General features: G+C 37.0%; 1 protein-coding gene across 1 annotated transcript in view; it reads left to right on the plus strand.

The window, feature by feature from the left end:
- The window catches only part of FIG4 (FIG4 phosphoinositide 5-phosphatase), a 67845-nt gene extending 47933 nt beyond the window's left edge, over nt 1–19912 (plus strand). The window contains exons 22-23 of the mRNA XM_082757405.1: nt 3124–3213; nt 16821–19912. Coding sequence (XP_082613531.1) covers nt 3124–3213; nt 16821–16998 — 268 coding nt within the window. The 3' untranslated portion in view covers nt 16999–19912. The remainder of the gene's footprint in view (nt 1–3123; nt 3214–16820) is intronic.
- Nucleotides 19913–20124: the final 212 nt, after the last annotated feature.

The following is a 20124-nucleotide window of genomic DNA, read 5'->3' on the forward strand; positions in this document are numbered from 1 at the left end:
TCTAATGTGTAATAGCAGTGACTATCTAGTATTTGAATCATCTTTAATTTGTGATGGATGTTCTAATTCACTTTGATCTTTTTTGGTTTGATGATATGTTATGTCTTAGTTCATTAATCGTGGCTGTTAATTATCCTCTTAAACATTTTAAGGAAAAAAACAGTAATTTTCTTTTTATTTAAAAACTATTTTTCTGTTAACTTTTGTTTAGGGGTAGCTACATGTACTTCTCTTGCACTCTTCTGTGCTTTGGAATTCCCATTTCAACTATTTTTTATATACGGTGTAATTTGAAGATGGCTCACTTGAAACAGGCTGAGGAGAATGTTTCTCATTACCTCTGATGAAGTTTTTAACTTGATATCTCTAACTTCAGTTCCTTAATCACTAGAAGATGGGTGCCAATTTGCCAAGTATCCTTTGCTATATAAGTTAGTTGCAGTTATTTTGGAAATGGCCCGGTGTGGTGTTTTCACACTGACGGCTGGCAGTGCATCACCACACCACTGTTTCACGCTCCCTCCTCAGAAGAGCAAGAGGAGAAAACATGATGAAAAGGACTCTTGGACTGAGATAAGGACAGGGAGATCACTCCACAGTTACCCTCATAGGTAAAACACTCAGCATAGGGAGATTTGTGTAATTTATTGCATATTGCTAAGAACACACTGGAGCAAACTAAAAACACCTTCCCTCCCATTCACTCCTGTCTACCTCTTTTCCCCCAAGTAGTGCAGGGGAATGGGGAATGGGGGCTGTGGTCAGCTGCATCTCCACCGCTCCTTCACGGTCACTTTCTGCCCCTGCTGCTCCCCCAGGGACTCCTCCACGGGCTGCAGTGTGGAGATCTGCTCCATGTGGGACCCATGGGAGCAGGGGGACAGCCTGCTCCACCAGGGGCCTCTCCACAGGCCGCAGGGGAACTGCTGCTGCCTGCCTGGAGCACCTCCTGCCCTTCTGCTGCACTGCCCTGGGCATTTGCAGGGCTGCTTCTCACTCCTTGCTCTCCCAGCTGCTGTTGTACAGCAGGTTTTTTTCCTCTTTCTTCAGACATCCCTTCCAGAGGCCCAACCAGCATCTGTCCCTGGCTCAGCTCTGGCCAGCAGCAGGTCCCTTTTGGAGCCGTCTGGAGCTGGCTCTGATTTGACCTGGGGCAGCTGCTGGGCTCTGCTCACAGAGGCCACCCCTGCAGCCCCCTGCTACCAAAACCTTGCACATAAACCCAATGCTGCCAGTGCTGTTTGTTGTCTACTGCAAGCTACTTTATGCAGATGAACATTTTACAATTTTTCAGGCTGGAAAAACATTCATATTGTTAGAAAATACTGTAAACTTCATTTTGGGGTTGAAGCTCCCCATTCATATCCTGTTCAAGACCAAAAAAAAGCTTGCATTCATTTAATTTCCCTCAAGGAATGCAGATTTTAAAAATACAACAGTTACAGACTCTTACCTCTTTTATCTAACATGACATAGGGCTATTTATGGCCTGATGCGCTGATTTATGCGGAAAGTATAGATTTTACGTGCATCCTTTATTATAATGTACATCATTTGAGAATAGCTGCAATTTATTTCACAGTATGATTATAGTTCTTGCTTCAAATCTTCTTCTATTATTATAATAATGGAAATGGAGATAGAAGATCCTGGCTCTACTTGACATTGTTGGACATGTTGCATATTTTTGTCTTTGTTAGCATCATCAGGTTATTACTCTCTGAGGACTCACAAATATAAAGTACCTCAGGATAAGTTACTTTATGTTAACTGATACATACAAAGTATATATGCAAATGAAGAATAATTTGAATCTGTTCAGTGCATTTTCATGATATAATTTGTGTTAATTCTCATCAAAATAGAAACAAATTAAAGGTTTATACTGCAGATCAGCTGTGCATTGTATCTTATTGAAGTCTGGTAACTTACTTGTATTAATTTGGGCCTTGTATGTTTCAGAATATTGGATAATTTGAAGCAATTAATGAAAATACACCTTTAGTTTGCCTGTATTTGTTTTCAAACAAACATTTTTTTCACTTTGGTTCAGTAGCAGGCTCCTGCACTAGAAGATATTTAAGAAGATCTTTATTTCCTCTGCTAATTCTCCTATCTAGAAATCTCATGTTGCAGTTTTCTGGTGTTTTCATTTCTAAAGTATAGAATCTGAATGGAACAGAAAAAAAAACAACACCATCAGTTGTTCAGGAATGTATTATTCCATTGTCTTCTGGGTACTATTCCTTGTAATTGCTTTTGCACTGTGAAGAATTACTTTTGCACTTTTTGCACTGCCCCCTATGAAAATGAAGTAAATATTTCTGAAATAGAGCAATAAGCTTATTTTTAAGTTAAATGGGATTTTACTATTTAAAAACAAACTCTGCCTTAGAAAACTGAATTAAGATTGCAACTAACATTTACTTCTATCTTCAGTAGCACAGTTTTAGAGAGTGAACAAATTGAGTTAAGTACACACCCATATATTTGAAACCCTTTGACTTGTCTTATTAGACTAGGAATTAACTTTTTTTTTTCTCTATTTCCTTCCAATTGATTACCAAGAGGGAAAAAAAAAAGACAAAAAAAAAAAAGCTAAAGTATTTTACGTCTTCGGTGTCTTCCAGCAAACACATGGAGATGGAGAAATTCTCCCAAAAGGTTGTGCTTGTGAACTGGACTGCCACCATTTCACCTGAATGGACTAGGTTGAGTTTGTCTGAGGGCTGACTTAAATCTGAAACTTCTTGAGGGACTTTGTCTCTTGTGTTGACTTTTACCGTAGGTTACCCAACTGACTGATTGCTTTGAAGAAGACATAGGAGGTGACTGTTGCGGGCTGTTTTGTAGGAGCAGAGGCCTGTTTCTGCTCCTTGAATTCCTATGTGATTATTAATTTAACAGGCAAACTTTTTTCAAGCTAAAAGAAGCTGCTGAGTATTCACATGCACCTGTTGTGAGGTTTTAACTCTCTCGTATTTACCACAGGGGCATGTTTGCGTCAGTGACTTGCATATTTTTACTTAAAGACGTATTGTTTGTGTTACTTTCTTTCATCTGTTGAGGTTTTTGGGAGATAGTTCATTCATTTTCTCCAATGTACTCTATTGTTTTTCCCAGATTTGTTCAGCTGGGACAGAGTCAACATAAACCAGACAAGAGCAGCCAGCAATTTTGTTCAAAACTCCACTTGGATAGAGTTATAAATTTGTAAGTATTCTTTTTCTTTTAGCCTATTTGTAGTTACTTTTGTTACTAGACCTAAAAAATTGTCAGGTAAATTTGATGTTATAGAGCCATACTTCTGTTGAGGATTCATTGCATAGCATGAAGAACCAGGTTCATACTTCTCCCTTGGAACTTAAAAAGTGCATTTTTATTGTTGTTTTTTAACTTGTTTATTTTTTAGGTTTTGTTGTGTCAAAGATTTTTGCATTCTAAATTCTTAGCATTCATGATTTATCACTACATAAAATGCTGAAGTTACTGAGTATGTGTTTGGGTATACAATTGCTTTTGAAAAAGGTAGCTTGAAAGAGGTTGGTTGACATACATTCGCTTCATAAAAAACTTTCAAAATTGCAATTCAGAGTTTAATGTGCCGTAACCTTTGGTTTATTTGTTCTAAGAAAGCTACAAATGCCCTGCGTTTATTTTAATGTGCATTTAAGGAGTCTTGGGAGGTCAAATGGGATATTTTTCTATTTTTATTTTTCTGGTGGACGGTCCAGTGCTAGGGAGAGTCAGGTAAAGGGGGAATGGATTCCTGCTTTGTTTTGTGCACTTGACACCTATCTGTGTCACTGAAATCAGAGGATCTGCTAGCTTAAATCAGTATGCAGTGCATTTCAACAAAAGAGCATGTTGAGTCTGCATAAATGTTATTTGAACAATTAAAATCGACGACATTTTCCTCAGGAAAGGGAAAATCAAGGTCAAAATTCTTCCTGTCAAAAAAAGACTGCTTGAATACTTTAATCCCAAAAGATTCACACAAGGACCGTATTCAACAGAGCCAGGCAATTGAGGTAGGATGGTAGGAGTATCACTCTGTAGGGATATTTGGAGTAACTTCTATGTATTTTTTTTTTAATTTTCACTTAAGCTGAAAAATAAAGCTATAATAGGTGTATCTATTTAATTTATACTGAGATAGGAAATGTAACTGTTTATGATTATGAATTGATTATCACTGTACAAGAATGTCCTCTAGTGCCAGGACAGATCATCTGAATCTTTTCTTAATACTAAAAACATTGGATCATGATGTTTTTCAGGAATCATACTATTATTGATGTAGGTCGTGACATTTAGATGATCAGCTCCTAACTTCCCAGTTGAAATCTCCCTGTACTGTAGGCTGCTTAAAGTTTCACCAGGGCAGGCTTCTACTTGCTCGTGTTTCTGGGTACCTGATCTCTTGCCTGACAGCACTGCCACTCCATAGGACTACAGACCTCTACAGCAATCCACTGATGCACAGACACCTCAGCTTTGATTCCTGCACTCCCTGTAGTCCATTCCCTGTGTGCTGATGAAGTGGGGAAAGCCTGAACATGGCTCTTGCCTGAGCAGGAATAAAGACTGTGGGTGTCTAATGAGGGAGCAGGATACCATGGAACAGATCTATTATTGTGTGTAAGATAAATACTACCTAATATCAGTTCTTAGTCACTTGATATTATATATACTTAAATTGATGGCACCACTGTGCCTTGTTCATCATTAATAAGCTTACACTTTGTAGGTGAACATGTCTGTAGTTTTATAATGAATTATATCTGATGGGTATTAAAATAGTAAGCTAGGTTGGCAAACTGTAAAATTGTTTTTAAACATGAAGGAACAACTCAGAGTGTTTTGAAAGGAAACAGTTATTAAGAAATCATTTCATAACAATAGGAATATTTTTGCTTTGAACAATGGTGATTCTGTTTGTGTAACTGCAAAATCTCCCAATGTGTTTTTGACAGTTGTAGGAGACGATCATTCAGGTTGGGATGCCCCATCCCTGGCGGTCTTCAAGACCAACTTGGACGAGGCCCTGAGCAACCTGACCTAGTGGGTGACGTCCCTGCTCATGGCAGGAGGTTGGAACTGGATGGTTTTTAAGGTCCCTTCCAACCCGAGCCATTCTATGATTCCTTTCTTGACCCCTTAACTTAGAGTAAATTGTTCCCCATGCTCCACTGCTGTAAAACGAACACAATAAAAAGAATCCATGCATATAATTGTGATGGCAGATGGGTGGAGTCAGACATTCTTTTTATTCTTTTCTCAAGTGTAATTTCCTTGCATATCTGTATTGTGAAAGTGTCAAAGTCATAGAGCACGCAAATCTGTGCCTCCTGTCACTCCTCCTACTAAAATCATACAGCTCATCTTTCTCTGCCAACTCTACATAATTTGTTCTTCTGTGCAGATCTGAGAGGAAACAGGGTATTTTATAGCTGGTAGTTGGCTTTGTTTGTTTGTTTGTTTTCCTGAAAGTCTATGTTTGTACAGCTTAAAAAAAAAAAAAAAAAAAAAAAGAAAAACCTTAATCTTTTGTTTTGCAACTTCGTAAAAACTTTGAAGTACTGTTTAGATGGCAACAGAATGTTCTTTCAAGAAAAGTCATAGATGTAGCCATTCTTTTAAAGCATGTTGTTCAATTCTGGAACACTGAAGCTTTCTTCCTGTGTGCTAATATTTGAATTGGTGCTCTGAACCAGAAATTTCCTTGGAGAATAGCAACCTTTTAGACATAAAATAGTATAAACATATTAAGCTCAAGATTAGGCTGAGAGAGAGTTTTCAGTACCAGCAGCTGAGGCACGTCTTGCATTGTGTTGGGCTGTATGTTCCCTTATGTCTCCAGTAGTTCTTCAAGATATCGAAAAAAATGGTGTTAGGTACATTTTAAATTGGAAAAAAAAAGTTCATTCTCCAGTAGTTCCTTACAGATAAAAATGCAATTAAACTCCAGTCATTTTATAGTAAAATGAAGTACTCAGTCTAAAACTTTGGTTTCTTATCAGCAGTGAGATAGAATACAGTTATATAAATGTCTTATGCACGATTAACTTTTGCATCAATGTCATTTCCACATTTTTCAAGAAAATCTTATATTTATCTCCTTTTTAGATTGTAAAAGCTCACAGCCTTAAATCCTGTGGCCACTTGTATGTATCAACTACATAAAGCCAATATAAATATTTCTTAATTTACTATTACCTAAGGTATGTGTTTTGAACCAGTAGATTAGATATTATATATACTGTTAAGGGGCAAATTGATTTCGTAGAGCACATTTTATTAGCACATTTATGAACGTGAATATGCACTGTAGAAATAATGAAGAAAGAAGCTTCTGGCCTAAATTTAGAAACTGCAAGTATAGATTAGAAGCAAAAAATGGACCCTTGAACAAGGACAAACGTGATTCTTTTAGTACAATGTATTATGGTGTATCTGAAGAAAGACTTTGTTGAGTACCGGGGTATAATTGCTGTTGGCTGACACCATGCACCTGTACCTAGTTTCCTAGTACTCCCTGCAGTGTGATAAAAATAATCTAGGAGTGCTAGAAATTTGATTTCCTCTTGAACAAGGAATTGAGTGTTTTGATTCACTGTAGCACTTCTGGAGAAGAGTGTAGATATGCTTTAATGAAGAGCAGCTAGCTGGTTGCATACATCAGGGTACAAAGTGTTTTCAGTGCCTCTGTACATTGTGGCCTATGCAATACAGCAACAATGCTTACACCAACTTTAATTAATCCATATACATCTACTATCCTATTTTGTTATGCAGGGCACTGGTGAAGCTCAAGTAGGAGAATAATTCAGTGATACCTGCAGTAAGGTTCAGAGCTGTGTTCTCCTTAAATCTTTAGAAAATGGACCTTCTTCAAAGATGTATCTTGTAGTCCGTGCTTTCAAAATTCTCTTGAAGTTCAATGCGTAATTTTCAATTTCTGTTAACTTACTGAATGTTTTACTGGAGTATTTTTAATCTGATAGTACCACTTCAAAATATTAAAGTAAAAATACAGCAGAACATTTTGTAATTCTAATGGAGTGTTTTACAGCCCTAGCTACTTTTGAAAGCTGTTACTTTTGAGAGCTGGTTACCTCTGTTTAGAGCAATTGTCTTGTTCTTTCAGTAGTTCCATATGAATTTGTTCATATAATGTCTGTTTCTGGGAGGATTAGAAAAAAAAAAGTCATGTTAAATTTGCTAAGTAGACGTGGCATCACTTCCATATAACTGCACAGAACAAACAGTTGTTATTGAGTGTGTCATCTTGCTATGTTCTTAAATCTCAGGAGTTCTTGAGGAGTTCTTGGAGGGGGCAGTCTTTATGTTGAAAGGCAGAAGTAAATGAATAAGGGATCTGAAGAATGGTTAGTATATTTTTTACATGAAACCTTTGCTAAATATCTAAATGGTTTCTTGACACAACTGTGGGAACAAAGGCCAAAGTAAAGCACATTCATAATTAATTAGTCAACAAGTAACTTTTTAGAAATTATAAGCTCATATCCTGATTACATTGAGGTAATGTCATCTTCAATAACTTCCTTATCATTTGCCTAATTATTAGTAGACTTACTGCATAAGTCAAAAGATAGTATTTTCCCCTATGCATTTAAGTATAGCATTCATTGAGGAGTAATATATTGTTCTCTTTTATATTGGAAATAATTACACTAGATGGTTCCATTATAAGCACTGATCATATAAAATAATGAGCATTTCCTATAACTTCAGTAAGAGCTACAGTCTTTTCACTCCTGTAGTACAAGATGTACTATCATGAACCAGGGATCATGCCCTTTCTCTCACAGTGTTTCATTTATTAACTAGATTATTTCCTCCTTTTATTTTGAATGTGCAGAATGAGCTGCTGAGACAACATCTAATAGTGAGTCTCTGGTGTGGTGCTCCAAAATCATTCAGATTTTGGTTCTAGTTGTCATACAGAATCACAGAATGGCTTGGGTTGGAAGGGACCTTAAAGATCATCTAGTTGCAATCCCCTGCCATGGGCAGGGATGCCCCTCACCAGACCAGGTTGCCCAGGGCCCATCCAACCTGAACTGGAACACTTCCAGGGATGGGGCATCCACAGCTTCTCTGGGCAACCTGTGCCAGTGCCCCACCACCCCTCTGAATAAGAAATTTCCTCCTAACATCTAATCGAAATCCTCCCCTCTTTTAGTTTAAAACAGTTTTTCCTTATCCTATTGCTATCTGCCCATGCAAAAAAGTTGCTCACCATCTTTTTTATAAGCCCCCTTTAAGCCCTTTTTTAAGCCCCCATAATCTCCTGTCTGGGATTGCTCTGACCCAGGTGCAGCACCTTGTTCTTGGATTTGCTGAACCTCATTGAGTTCACATGGGCTCACTTCTCAAGCTTGTCTAGGTCCCTTTCAGTGGCCACCTCCTCTCTCCTCTCCCATTTTTTTTTTTTTTTGTTTGTTTTTGGAGTGTGCATGAGTGAGTTCTTTGGGTAGCTGCCTTGTTTTGTCCTGTCCTATCTCCTGGTTCCTCTGTATTGATTGAATCTTTAAATTTTGAATTAGTGTGGTCAGCATAAATCATCCCTACTTAAAAAAAAAAAAAAAATGATCTTGCCTCAGAGATCACCCTTCTGTATCAAGTGTTGTAACCTTCTCTCAAATTCCTTGTCTGCACTTTAGAGAAGCTGCTTCTAATTTGGATTGTAAAATCCTCATTTGGATGTATAACTGAAAAGAGAGTCTTTTTTTTTCTCTAACCTTTAAAACTGTGCATGCTGTTAGTTTCAGGTGGTTCCTTAGGGACCTGGATACTGTCCAGGTTTTGCTACTGGTCAGTTCTTCAAGAAACAACTTGCAGTAGTATATGCTAATGGACAGAGGAGGTTTCCTATTTTTCAGTCCACTCCCCTCCTGACGACTGATTGAAATTTTGTTGTATGTAGGGAATGGTGCCAAAGGAAGGAAAAAAATGTTGAAGACTCTTTCAAAAGCTCAGCAAGCAATTTAAGGGGATATCATTTATGGGAAACAAACAAACAAGCAACTAGATTTGCCAGGGTTTTGTAGGTCAGATCTATTTACTTAGGATTCAAACAAGGCAATAGAGTATGCTTTGTCTCCTTCTTCAGATACTCTTTAGGACTTGAGGAGAACTAATCTAGTGGCTTTCTGGTGACTGCTGTACTTGTGAGCTAAGCCGTCCGTGCACCACTTCTTCAAAGTGTGAAACATCTTTGCTGAAACTGAAGCTATAACTGTATGTTTGCTATAACCATATCTTTTACTGTAGAGACAATACTACTCTTAGTGAGATGATAACACCATGAAGCCTGGTCACAAGTGGGATGAAAGTAACTGCTCTAACTCTTTGCATTTCAAGGGTGCTGTCATTCAGGACATGGAGTTTGCATTCCTATCTGTGTAATTTTCATTGGGAGGACATAGAAATACAGATCTCTCAGGGATATATGATAGCCTAGTCCTAAATAACATGCTGTTCTTTGCGCCTCTACTGTTATTAAACCTATTCATCAGATTAGATTTTTACATGAGTAATGTTAGATAAATGCCTTTAATTAAATGACTGGATAATACAACCACTCCATAAACATCTCCAGTTTAATATCACAGAATGGCTGAGGTTGGAAGGGACCTCTGAAGATCCTCTAGTCCAACGCCCCTGCCAAGAAGGATCACCTAGAGCACATTGCTCAGGATAGCATCCAGGCAGGTTTGAGTATCTCCAGAGAAGGAGACCCCACAATCTCTCTGGGCAATCTGTGCTAGTGCTCTGTCACCCTCACAGTAAAGCAGTGCCCCCTCATATTTAGATGGAACTTCCTGTGTTTCAGTTTGTGCCCATTGTTTCTTGTGGGGTTATTAATCAAACCTGGCATGCATGAAACTGAAGTTCTCTCAAAACATTTTTAGCATGTTGAAAATAGAGATTTAAGAAACTAAATGCTCAAAATACACTTTGTTGTCCAAGTTTCACGAAGTCTAAGGAAGTTACTTTGACTCACAAGTGCTTCAGAAATGTCATGTCTTTAGAAACAATTCAATAAAGAGAAAAAACATCAAATTAGTATAGTGGGTTTTGTTATGTTTTGGTTTTGCTTAATAATGCTCAGTTTCTAGCAGACTAAGCAGGCCAGCTACATTTGAGGAGGTATCACCTTTCGGTGCTAGATAATGATATTGTTAAGTTATCACAGTGTTCTGGTGTTAAATGCCATTGCTAGAGGTTCAGCTTGAATGCTTTAAACTAGGTAAATATCTGCAGAAGCTGTGGGTGCTTTGAAAAGCAGTCTACTTTACAAGCACTTAGATATAAATATAGATGGACTAGTGTTTGGTACTAATACTGAAAAACACCCACATTAGTGTGTTCTAATCAACTGGAAGAATATGTTAGTGAGGCTTAGAAGAAACAGCCACTCTGGGAAAAAAATAGAAAGAAAAGTTGAATTCCCACAATGTTGTTCATGCAGTTTATTAATGAAAAATAAAACAAAATGCTGATTTGGTGAGAGTGTAATAGCAGAGGGTGAAATCTACACAAGTTTCAACTCTTTTGAAATAAGAGCTTTGTGTTGTTCAAGAAAAGCATCAAAATACACATTTTATTATTAGTTTACATTCCAGTGTAGTACAACAGAATTCTGAGATTAAGAAGCCTCTACAGGAATCACAGTACAATTTAAAATAAGGAAGAACAAGAATTCATTCTGTGCAGTAAAACTTCATTTTTTTTGCAAATTCTTTAGCTACGCATGTTTAATTCTAGAACAGACAAATGTTTCTGTGATGCAACCTAGCAAACTGATCTTAGATACGCAGACAAACTCTATGGATGACCAGTGACTTTATAACTGACATTGTTGGTGATAGGTTTTGTCTTTTTTTGTCTTTTTTTTTTTTTTCCTGTATTGCTTGTAGGGATGAGTACTTTGACCAGGGTTCCTAGAACATCTGTAAAACACCTGCAGAGAATTCTGCCCTTCAATTTGTAGTTTGACAGAACATTACAGTATTGTAAGATTTGAAAATGTACGATTTGTAATATTTTTCATGTCATTTAACAAGAAAACATTTTACTTTGCATAGACAAGGGGTTTTTATACAGGTTCTAAAACAAGTACAACTGTGGAAGGACCGGAGTCTTATCTTGAAGTTACTTGCAGTAATGTTTATGTTTAAGTTAGGTTTATGTTTCAAGCATTACATCTTTCAGAGTAACATCTTTTGCCCTAAGACCAAGAGTAGATCTGTTCCTCCACAGATTCCTGATCCCTTAGGGAAACTAATACGATGTCTATCAGCATTGAAACATAACATTGCATAGAAACAAGTTGCTCCAAAAATCAGAGCTTGGAGAAACTTGCAAAAAATACTAACATTCAACACCAAGAGCTGCATAACACAGACCTGAGCAATATGCAGTGGCTATATTTTCTCAGAAATCACCAGCCACAGTACCAGCAACTAGTAATTTTTTTTTTTCATCTTTGCCTCTTAAAAGTGAATGCTTATTCTCTCTCTCCTATTCTAGGAGTAGAAATAGATTTTAGAGTGTTTTCTCAGCTGTGATAATCATAGCTGAACAAAACTAAATTGCAGTATTCAAAATTGGGTCAGAATTTTATCTGCTTGGGAACTCGTGATTGGCTCATGAAGAAATACTTGTTGTAATTCCTCCTATAAGAGGCATTACTTCTCAGAATTTACATTGTAATCACTTTATAATATCTAATGCCTCAGAAGTTAGTGATTTAAGGAATAATTTTAATACTTATTATGGCAGTAACAGTGTGCTGCCTTTTGTGCACAATCCTTTTTACCCTGTTTACACTAAATTTTTATTCCGATTACAGTACGTGTAAAATCTAACTTATCAGACATTGCAGCATCTAATGGAATTGTCCACACAACTTTGCATTTTAAAGTTTCTACCAAATTTATGATTGAATTGATCAGCATTTGGTAACTAAATTGTAAAGAATGGACAATTACATTTTGATTTTAAAACACTGCATTCACCTTTTTGAATGCACTGCAATGTTGCTAAGATACCTAGGATAAAACTTCCTCCCCTTTCCTCCACTCAGATAAAATACATTTTATACAGAGAACATGGAGCAGAGCAGGAATTTTTAATACAAGCTTTACTATAGTAATACTAGACCAACTGGTGAAGTATGGTTATGGTATAGATGATGTGAGCCCAGAGCCAAGTTCAATTAGCTGTGAGCTGGCACTGGCCAGCTCATATGTTCTCCTGTTTTAAAGATCCAACAGAAATGTGCATTGTACATGTAGTGCAGTTGAGTGCCTAAAAAGAGAGAGCTGTCCTGGTTCATTTTTAGTACAGCTACTTTTGCAGCCAACAGTGGTGTCACTAAGACACTAAATTGCAACCATCCCACATAACTATTAAAGTCCAATATAAGTCAGAGCAGTTTCTTGTTACGTTGCTGAAAATTAGCTGGTTGTAGCCTGGAATAAGCACGTTTCCATGATTTGCTTCAGTGGAAATTTGGGGCTGGAGCTGATGCATCGATTATTTTTGGGAAGAGCAGTCCAGACTGGAAATGCACTGACCGATTTTCCTTACAACAAACTCTGTGTACAATAAGTAAGAGTAACAAAGAAGAATTAGAGGTGTCATTTTCCACACTTCACTCTTCTTCCCTGGTGTTTAGATCTGAGGGACGTGTGTTTGAATGACTTCCCCTTTCCCTTGCAGAGATCCTGGGAGAAGCATACAGTGAAAAGAAGAGAAAGAGGAGAAAACCATTAAGGGCAGCATTGCTTCTTCTGTCTGTTCTTCCTTATGCAGTAGGACTGTAGTAGGACAGTTTTTGATGTAACGTCTGTAGCTCTGAGGAGTAGTGGTCCAGAAGTGACAGTAAGATGAGATGCTGACCTCTCCGATGAAAGCTGTGCAGTGCGCTTAGAATTGCATTACATAAATACTACAGGTTTTAAGATGTGTAGATGAAGAGTGCAGTATCCTCTAAGGCACCTTTCATTGAATAATAGTCGGGAAAGGCTGGATTTTCAGTTAAATGTCATATTCTGTTTGGATGCTGTAGTTGTAACAACTAAACAATCAATATTCTGTGCCATTCAGCATAGTCCCAAGAGAGAAAGCACAACTGTACATGTTTTAAATTTGCACTATACTTGGTAAGAACTCAGTAAAATCAGGGAGTATCATGGCTTATGTGTATAAACCTTTTGCAAGTCCAATGTTTGTCTTCAGTTCCCAGAAGATATTATTTTTTTTTTTTGCATTATTATATTAAATCTATGCAGTTGTATTTCACTCTTTCATAAAACTAGTTCATATTGCTAGTCAATTTATTGTATTTAATAGAAAGGGAGTATAATACAAATTACTTGATTAGTTCGAGGAGGTGGTCAGAAGGGCTTGAAAGGAAACTTCTGTTGTAGTCCCGTCTTGTTTAAAATCAAAGGTTTTGAGTTTTTTTCCTGTAAATTCATTCCTTCAAATTATATTTCAAATAAGTGGTGGTATTTCTATTTAAGTTATAAAAAATACTAGTAATGTTAGACCATGTTATCATAACAATTCAAGATGTAATAAATAGGTAACCTTTAACTTTTGCTATCTGACAAACTGTAAGTAGTAAAGCGTGTTCTGCTTTTGCAAACAGAAAAATATGTTGACATGGCCTAATCTCTTGCCAGAAATTTAATTTTTCATCTCTTAAACACAAACGTAAAATCTATGTGATGGAGATTTGAAAGAGAAGTCAGTTCTGCATTCTGTTCATTTGTTTCTTTGTTTGATTGTTTTCTTTACTCTGGCATTATCAGTTTTGACTAAGTTTTAATTCAGAGGCAGCCTCGTTATTTTACATCTCTGGAAATCAGATGGTTGCTATTACAGTATAAATGCTGGGTAGTTTTGAATGGCTGATACCCGCTGGCTGTTGTACTGGAAGTTTTTCTTCAAACTTCTCTTCCAGTGGACTGGGAATAAGTGGGGCTTTTTCCAAGTTGACCTTGCAAACATTATTTCCTGGTCATAGCACAACTAGAAGAACGTTGCTGTGTTTCATTTACAGAAGAGCTGTGCCATCATTTGGGTGCCCCAATTCTTCAAAAGCACCATTCACTGTTTTTTCTCTCTAAAAGAGGAGGTTATTCACACAGAAGTAACTTCTTGTTTCTTGAAGAGCACCCAGATAGTGAGTTATGACTGTGGTTTCTGTGCAGTATGGCAATGATGCTAATATATGTGGATCTTCCTTGCATTTGGGCTGGTTAATGTTCGCCTTCGGAAATAATTGGCTTTGATAGGAAGTTGCAGCTGTAATTTCATAGTCCAAAAATGTATACATATGCTAATACAATATATAACAATAGCATTCTGACTGTTTTTCAGCCACTGGCTATTATTCCAATACACTATTAAGTAATGTGAAGCTTTTAGAAATTTTGTCTTTGGTAACTAAAGTAGTAGGTGACAAATGAAAAAGCTAGTTGAAAAAAAATCTCAGGTATTAAATGCAGTTTTGCTCAATGCATTATCAAAGAAGATGTAGTAGGCCTTGGAAAGCTCCATAAATGACAAGATTTTGAGGTTGATCAGAAAATAACTAGTGTGTGAGGAGAAATGAAATACATTTAGTTGTATAATAGTGATGTGGAGGAGGCAAATGACTGTTCACCGTTTCTCTCAGTCTAAGAGCTATGAGCAACCAAGGCACATAATCACAAATGAAAGGAGCATAGCATCAGACACAACCAAGTAGTAGAGGTTGTTCCTAAAGGATTCCATAAGTCTCAGAGAGACATCAGAAAAATCACCCATGGAAATCACTTCTCAGGAAGCAGTAGCCCAGTTTCAAATTTTGCCTCAGGTAGTTTCTCAATCCTGTTTGCTGAAATATGGGAGAATATACTGGAGAAGGGATTGTTCAGTACCTCTTGTAGTGAATACTTTGGCAGCTTCATTTACAGAGAGTATTTATAAAGCAGGTGTATTTTTATAGCTATCTAAAGAGTTAAATTAGCTTTTCCAGCTGAAATACAGACTAAAAATATATTAAACCGATGATTCAGAGAACTCTTCAAAACATGTATGTCATTTTTTTCATAACCAAGAAATGATTTATTTCTCCTGCTTAGGATTTACAGGTGTATTGCAATGTTCTAGATAACTCTGAGTTCTGTCAGATATTTTTTTCTTGGAGTTCATTTCAAAATCAGATTTCCACTAAATCAAACAGTATTGACAGAAAGAAAAGTTAATGCATAGGTTGCCTTCAGATGTCAGTGTATTAGACATTGATGTTCTGTTGCAGAATCCAAACTGATCTGCTATCAAACAGGTAAACATCAACGCTGTTCAACTCTGGGAGTGTTTTATAAATAAATTAGTAAAATATTGCTGGGAAATGCACATAGTATATTTATGAATACTGCTTTCACAATAGCTGAGTGCTTTAAAATGAAAATGATTTGCTACACAGGTACTTCTAGAGTTTATTCATTTATTATGTATTGAGTATAAATAGTTTTGTTACTACCTTGCAGTTGATTGTGGAGAACACATTATTACTGCTGAGGAATTTGGCTTAGATCCATAGAATATTATAAATTGGAAAGTACCCTGGAGGTCATCTCCTCTGAGCAAGGGTTTGGATCAGGACCAAATTAGGCTGCTTAGGGCCACGTACACTTGAGTTTTGAATATCCTTGCATTTTACATGCCCTTTCTGAAATCTGTCTTTTTATAATGCTCCAAGAAGAGTCTGATTCCCCACTATCTATACCATCCCATTAGGTAGCTGGAGACAACAATGAGGCTGGCCTTAGCTTCTCCAGACTGAACAAACTCAGCACTTGCAGCCTCTCCTCACACGTCATGTGCTCCAGCTCTCTAACCATCTTGTTGGTTTTTTTGCTGAACTTATCCAAGTATTTCATTGTCTGTCTTGTACTGGGGGGCCCTGAAGTGGGCACAGTGTTCTACATGTGGTCTTTCGAGCCTGGAGCAGAGAGGAAACAATCATTTCCTTTGACCTGCTGGCTTTGCAGTTTTCAAGAGTTGCAGTTGAAAGACCAGCTTCTACCTTATAAGTGAGTCTGATTCACAGTAGTGCTTAGAAAAGCTCTGACATACTCAGGTTCGTGTAAACTTTCAGACTACATGTATCTCTCGTAAGATTAGTAGGTTTAAATATTAGGATTCAAAGACAGCAAGTATTTTATGAAACTATTCAAAATATATTTTCATAAGTCATGATTTATGATTTTCATAAATCATCCTTTGTCCCAGTGCGTAGAGTGTGCTGTTACTGGTACTATGTTTTCTGTTTCTTTATAGTTAGATAGAAATTTCTTATCTGTTAACTTCTTTCTGCTTGGTGGTTTAGAGTATAATCACTTGGTTGTTATAATTGCTGCTAAGTGGGTAGTTCAATAACATTTTCCTGTTACCTGCTATAATGTATGGCACAGGTCAGCTCGGGTGCTTATTGAGCATAGCAGATCTGAGGAAGGATGAAAAAATGAGGACAGAGTGAGGAAAGTACAGAAAGTATCCTTAATGTGATTAGTGGCATCTTACCTAATTACCCTACTTGGAAAGCGGGTCTTACAAGGTCTGCAGTAGTGTTCACAATCTAGGTAAATAGATTATCAAGTGCAGAGTTACCTTTTTGTTGATTCTCATATAATATATATTTCAAGGAAAATAAATACTCCTCTTTAACCATGCAGTTGTTTTACTTAAACCTCTGAATATCTTTTGTGTTTGTTTGTTTGTTTTTCCAGAATACCAATCTCCTCCTTTTCTCAAGATAATATTTACGAAGTCCAGCCTCCAAGAGCCGATAGGAAATCAATAGAGATTTTTCATGCGCACATTCAGGCTGGAAAAGGAAACATGCAGCCACTGGGAAAAGAGGACTTCTTCATGTACAGAGAGTACATTCGAAACAGATACCTCTAAATACAAGCTGGATTCTCATGTGACGTCTACAGTACTGATAGGTCATAAAAAATAATTCTGTAAAGGAAATCTAGTTTTGTTATTTTGCAATAATAAATTTATTTATCTAACAGTTCTATCTATTATGGTTTGCTATTGCACATTTATGGTATCATGCTTTACAGGAGAAAAAGTGATTTAATATCTGCTCTTCAGCTGGAAGAGAAAAGTGTTATTTTAAGAGATTAAGTGAATAATTTGAGCACCTGTAATAACGGAAAGGTATGTGGTGATTTATGGCAAAGAAAATATTGTCTTTTAAGTTTTTATATTACTTACATTCTTATGTTTGCTAGCAGAGATGAAATGATTTGTACATAAGAATCAGAGTAGAATATTTTTCTTCCTCTTTGTTCTATGGCAACAATCTTTTTTACAATCAAATGTTTTCTGATATTTCTTGAGATTTTTAGCAAATTGACTGCCCAAATGACTTCTTGCACTTTGCTGCTTTCTTAAACCACGCTTTTTTTTTCTTTTGCTTATGTTAAAATCAAAATTAACACCTAGACTAACATAACTCTCATCTGTGTCAAATTAACTTCATTGGTTCTAGAAGCTACAAATCTGTGCTACATGCAGGGTGGAAATGGCTCATGAATAATTATTGTGGGTTTCTAGTAGGCCTCTGAGGTGAACCACTCACTGACTACATTGTAAATGAGGGAACGCTCTTGGCTTTAGAGTCTTGGAGGTTGCAAGACCATTTTACTCTATGACAGGCATTACCCTTTTTGCAGCATATTCTTTCCGGCCTCATATTTGTGCTCAGTTAAGATGCTTCCAGATATAAGCTTACAGCCTCCTGACAACTCAGTGTCACTAAGTGGTGGTGTAGAGAGACTGGATCAGCTGGGACGGTCATGCAAGGGAAAGCAGTAGTTGGGTTCAGGGAAGACTGAGCATCATGTCCAGTGCTATGTAAGAAGTGGAGAGGTATCAGGTATTTGACGTAGATTATTTAAGTTGGTCTTGTGATCAAAACATTTTCTCAAATAAGAAATAAACCACACACACACAAAAACCTATGACTTGCAATTACAAGCTAAAATTTCCAACGCTGCTTTCTAGCCCTCTGCCTTGAGGAACACTGGCAGCAACAACAGCATCCTTGATAGATTATGTTATTCCACGTGTTTGTACAGGCCATATTTCAGAATTTTTTGGACCAACTCTGAATAACTTATTTGGGGAATGTCAGCCAACTGCATGCTAGATGTAGCGAACACGTTTGTGTTCACAGTAAGTCGCTTGCAGGCAGCTACTCCAGATTTTTGGCTGCATGCTGCAAACATATTCTGCATATGTTTGCATATCTCATGCAGTCGGTAGCATTTTTGTCAGTAATTCAACAAAAAAAGAGATGCAGTGAACAAAGAGATTCGAGTTTCTTGTGGGGTCTGTGTGTTTCAGGAAATGATTCGTGTGTGGACAGTTAGAGAATGTGGTACCTCAAGCTACCAAAAATGTTGGTGTCCATTCTCTTTTGTTAATTGATTCATATTGTTTTGAAAGAAATTAAGGTATTTTTGCAGGTGTGAGAATGAAAACACACTTCAGATAACACTTCATTGCAACTGGCAACCTCTTTCCTCTGGAAAAACAAAACAAAACAAAAACTAAGACAAAAACAACAACAACAAAAAAGTACCAAACTCTCCTGTCCATTATGAAAAAATACTTGGAAAGAATAAATGTTTCCTTTGGAAAAATGTAGAGCTGGAGTCCTTATCCTAACAAAACACATGCATGCTTTTCTTATTGCACTTAAACTATTTCCAAAGATGTTTTATAGATGACCACATTCCTTGTACTTCTGTTGCTTGTAGATACTGGAATTTCATAAAAGCTGTCCTTGAAAGCGTGCCACTTAACCACAGATAGGTGAAAGATGCATCCTTTTTCAACAGCCAAAGTTGCTGCAAAATACAGTAATTGAAATAATTTTACAGCTCTAAGAGAAAATATGTTCAGACTTTAGCAATTCAAGCACTATTTAGCAAAAAAAGATTAAAGGGTTTTGATTTTACAGTTTTGAGAGATGAATGGTATCTCAGCCCATTATCTGCTGCCATGATTTTCAGTGTCTTTCTAAATTTTTGCCATGACAGTCCTATAGCAGCATCCCCTTGAATCTTGCAGCATATATAGCTGCCTCTTGTTTCTCCTTCCAATTAGAAAAGGTTTTAAAAAGAAGCAAACAAAAACACTAGTTTTCACTGTGGTTTGAGCCATGTTCATTACTTCATGAGATAATTGGGCATTAATTTTCAGGTGCTTGGTTGTGTGTTCTACCACGAGAGTACTGAAACTGCTAAGAACACTTCAGGGTGCTGATGTCAACTATTTACTAGGCTTGTTAAAAAAAAAATAAAACGACACACAAACAAGGACTCCTAGCTTAACACTGATTGAATTAAAAATTTTTAACTGTCTGAATAAATCTGCAGCCTTGTGTATGTAAAGCATTAATTGAAAAGGATAATATATTCATTGCCCACACAAGTTAAGTTGCACAAAGGATTCCAGAGATGCTGGTCTGCATGTACTTGCTATATTCTGTTCTTGTGAGAGTAAGTTCCAGTTGTCAGCTATGTGAGAAGTTCTGAATCTGTTTACCTTTCAGAAGCTGAGGAAACTGTGTGCAAAGTAATATATATCTTTGTTTATAACACAAAGAATGGGCTGTGTTGTAAGTGAATACTAACATGGTGCTTTTTTGACCCTAAGTGCTAATGATCTTTAACATCTTAATGTTATAAATCCATATGGACAAGAGAAATATCTCTCGGAGAAACGTGTGGTTTTTCCTCCAAAATTTAATTTGTTCTGATGTGTTTGAAGACTACATTTAAATAAAATACCAAAATGTATACATGGAGATAATGACTTCAGTTTCTTTCCTTGTCAATTGAGGAGGCACAGCCATGGGTTTAGGACTGTCTTTTTTGAGCCAGTGTTTCCTTGATGACAGTCCAAAAGCTTGAGCTGTGTTCTGTGACTGCTCAGACTGATGCTTGTGCCCTTAGGAGCAATTACTCCCAGCACTTTTGTTGGTACTTTCACATCCTTGAGAGTTTTGTTCCC

This window comes from Aythya marila (assembly GCF_965140915.1).
Source record: "Aythya marila genome assembly, chromosome: 3".
NCBI classification, from domain to species: Eukaryota; Metazoa; Chordata; class Aves; order Anseriformes; family Anatidae; genus Aythya; species Aythya marila.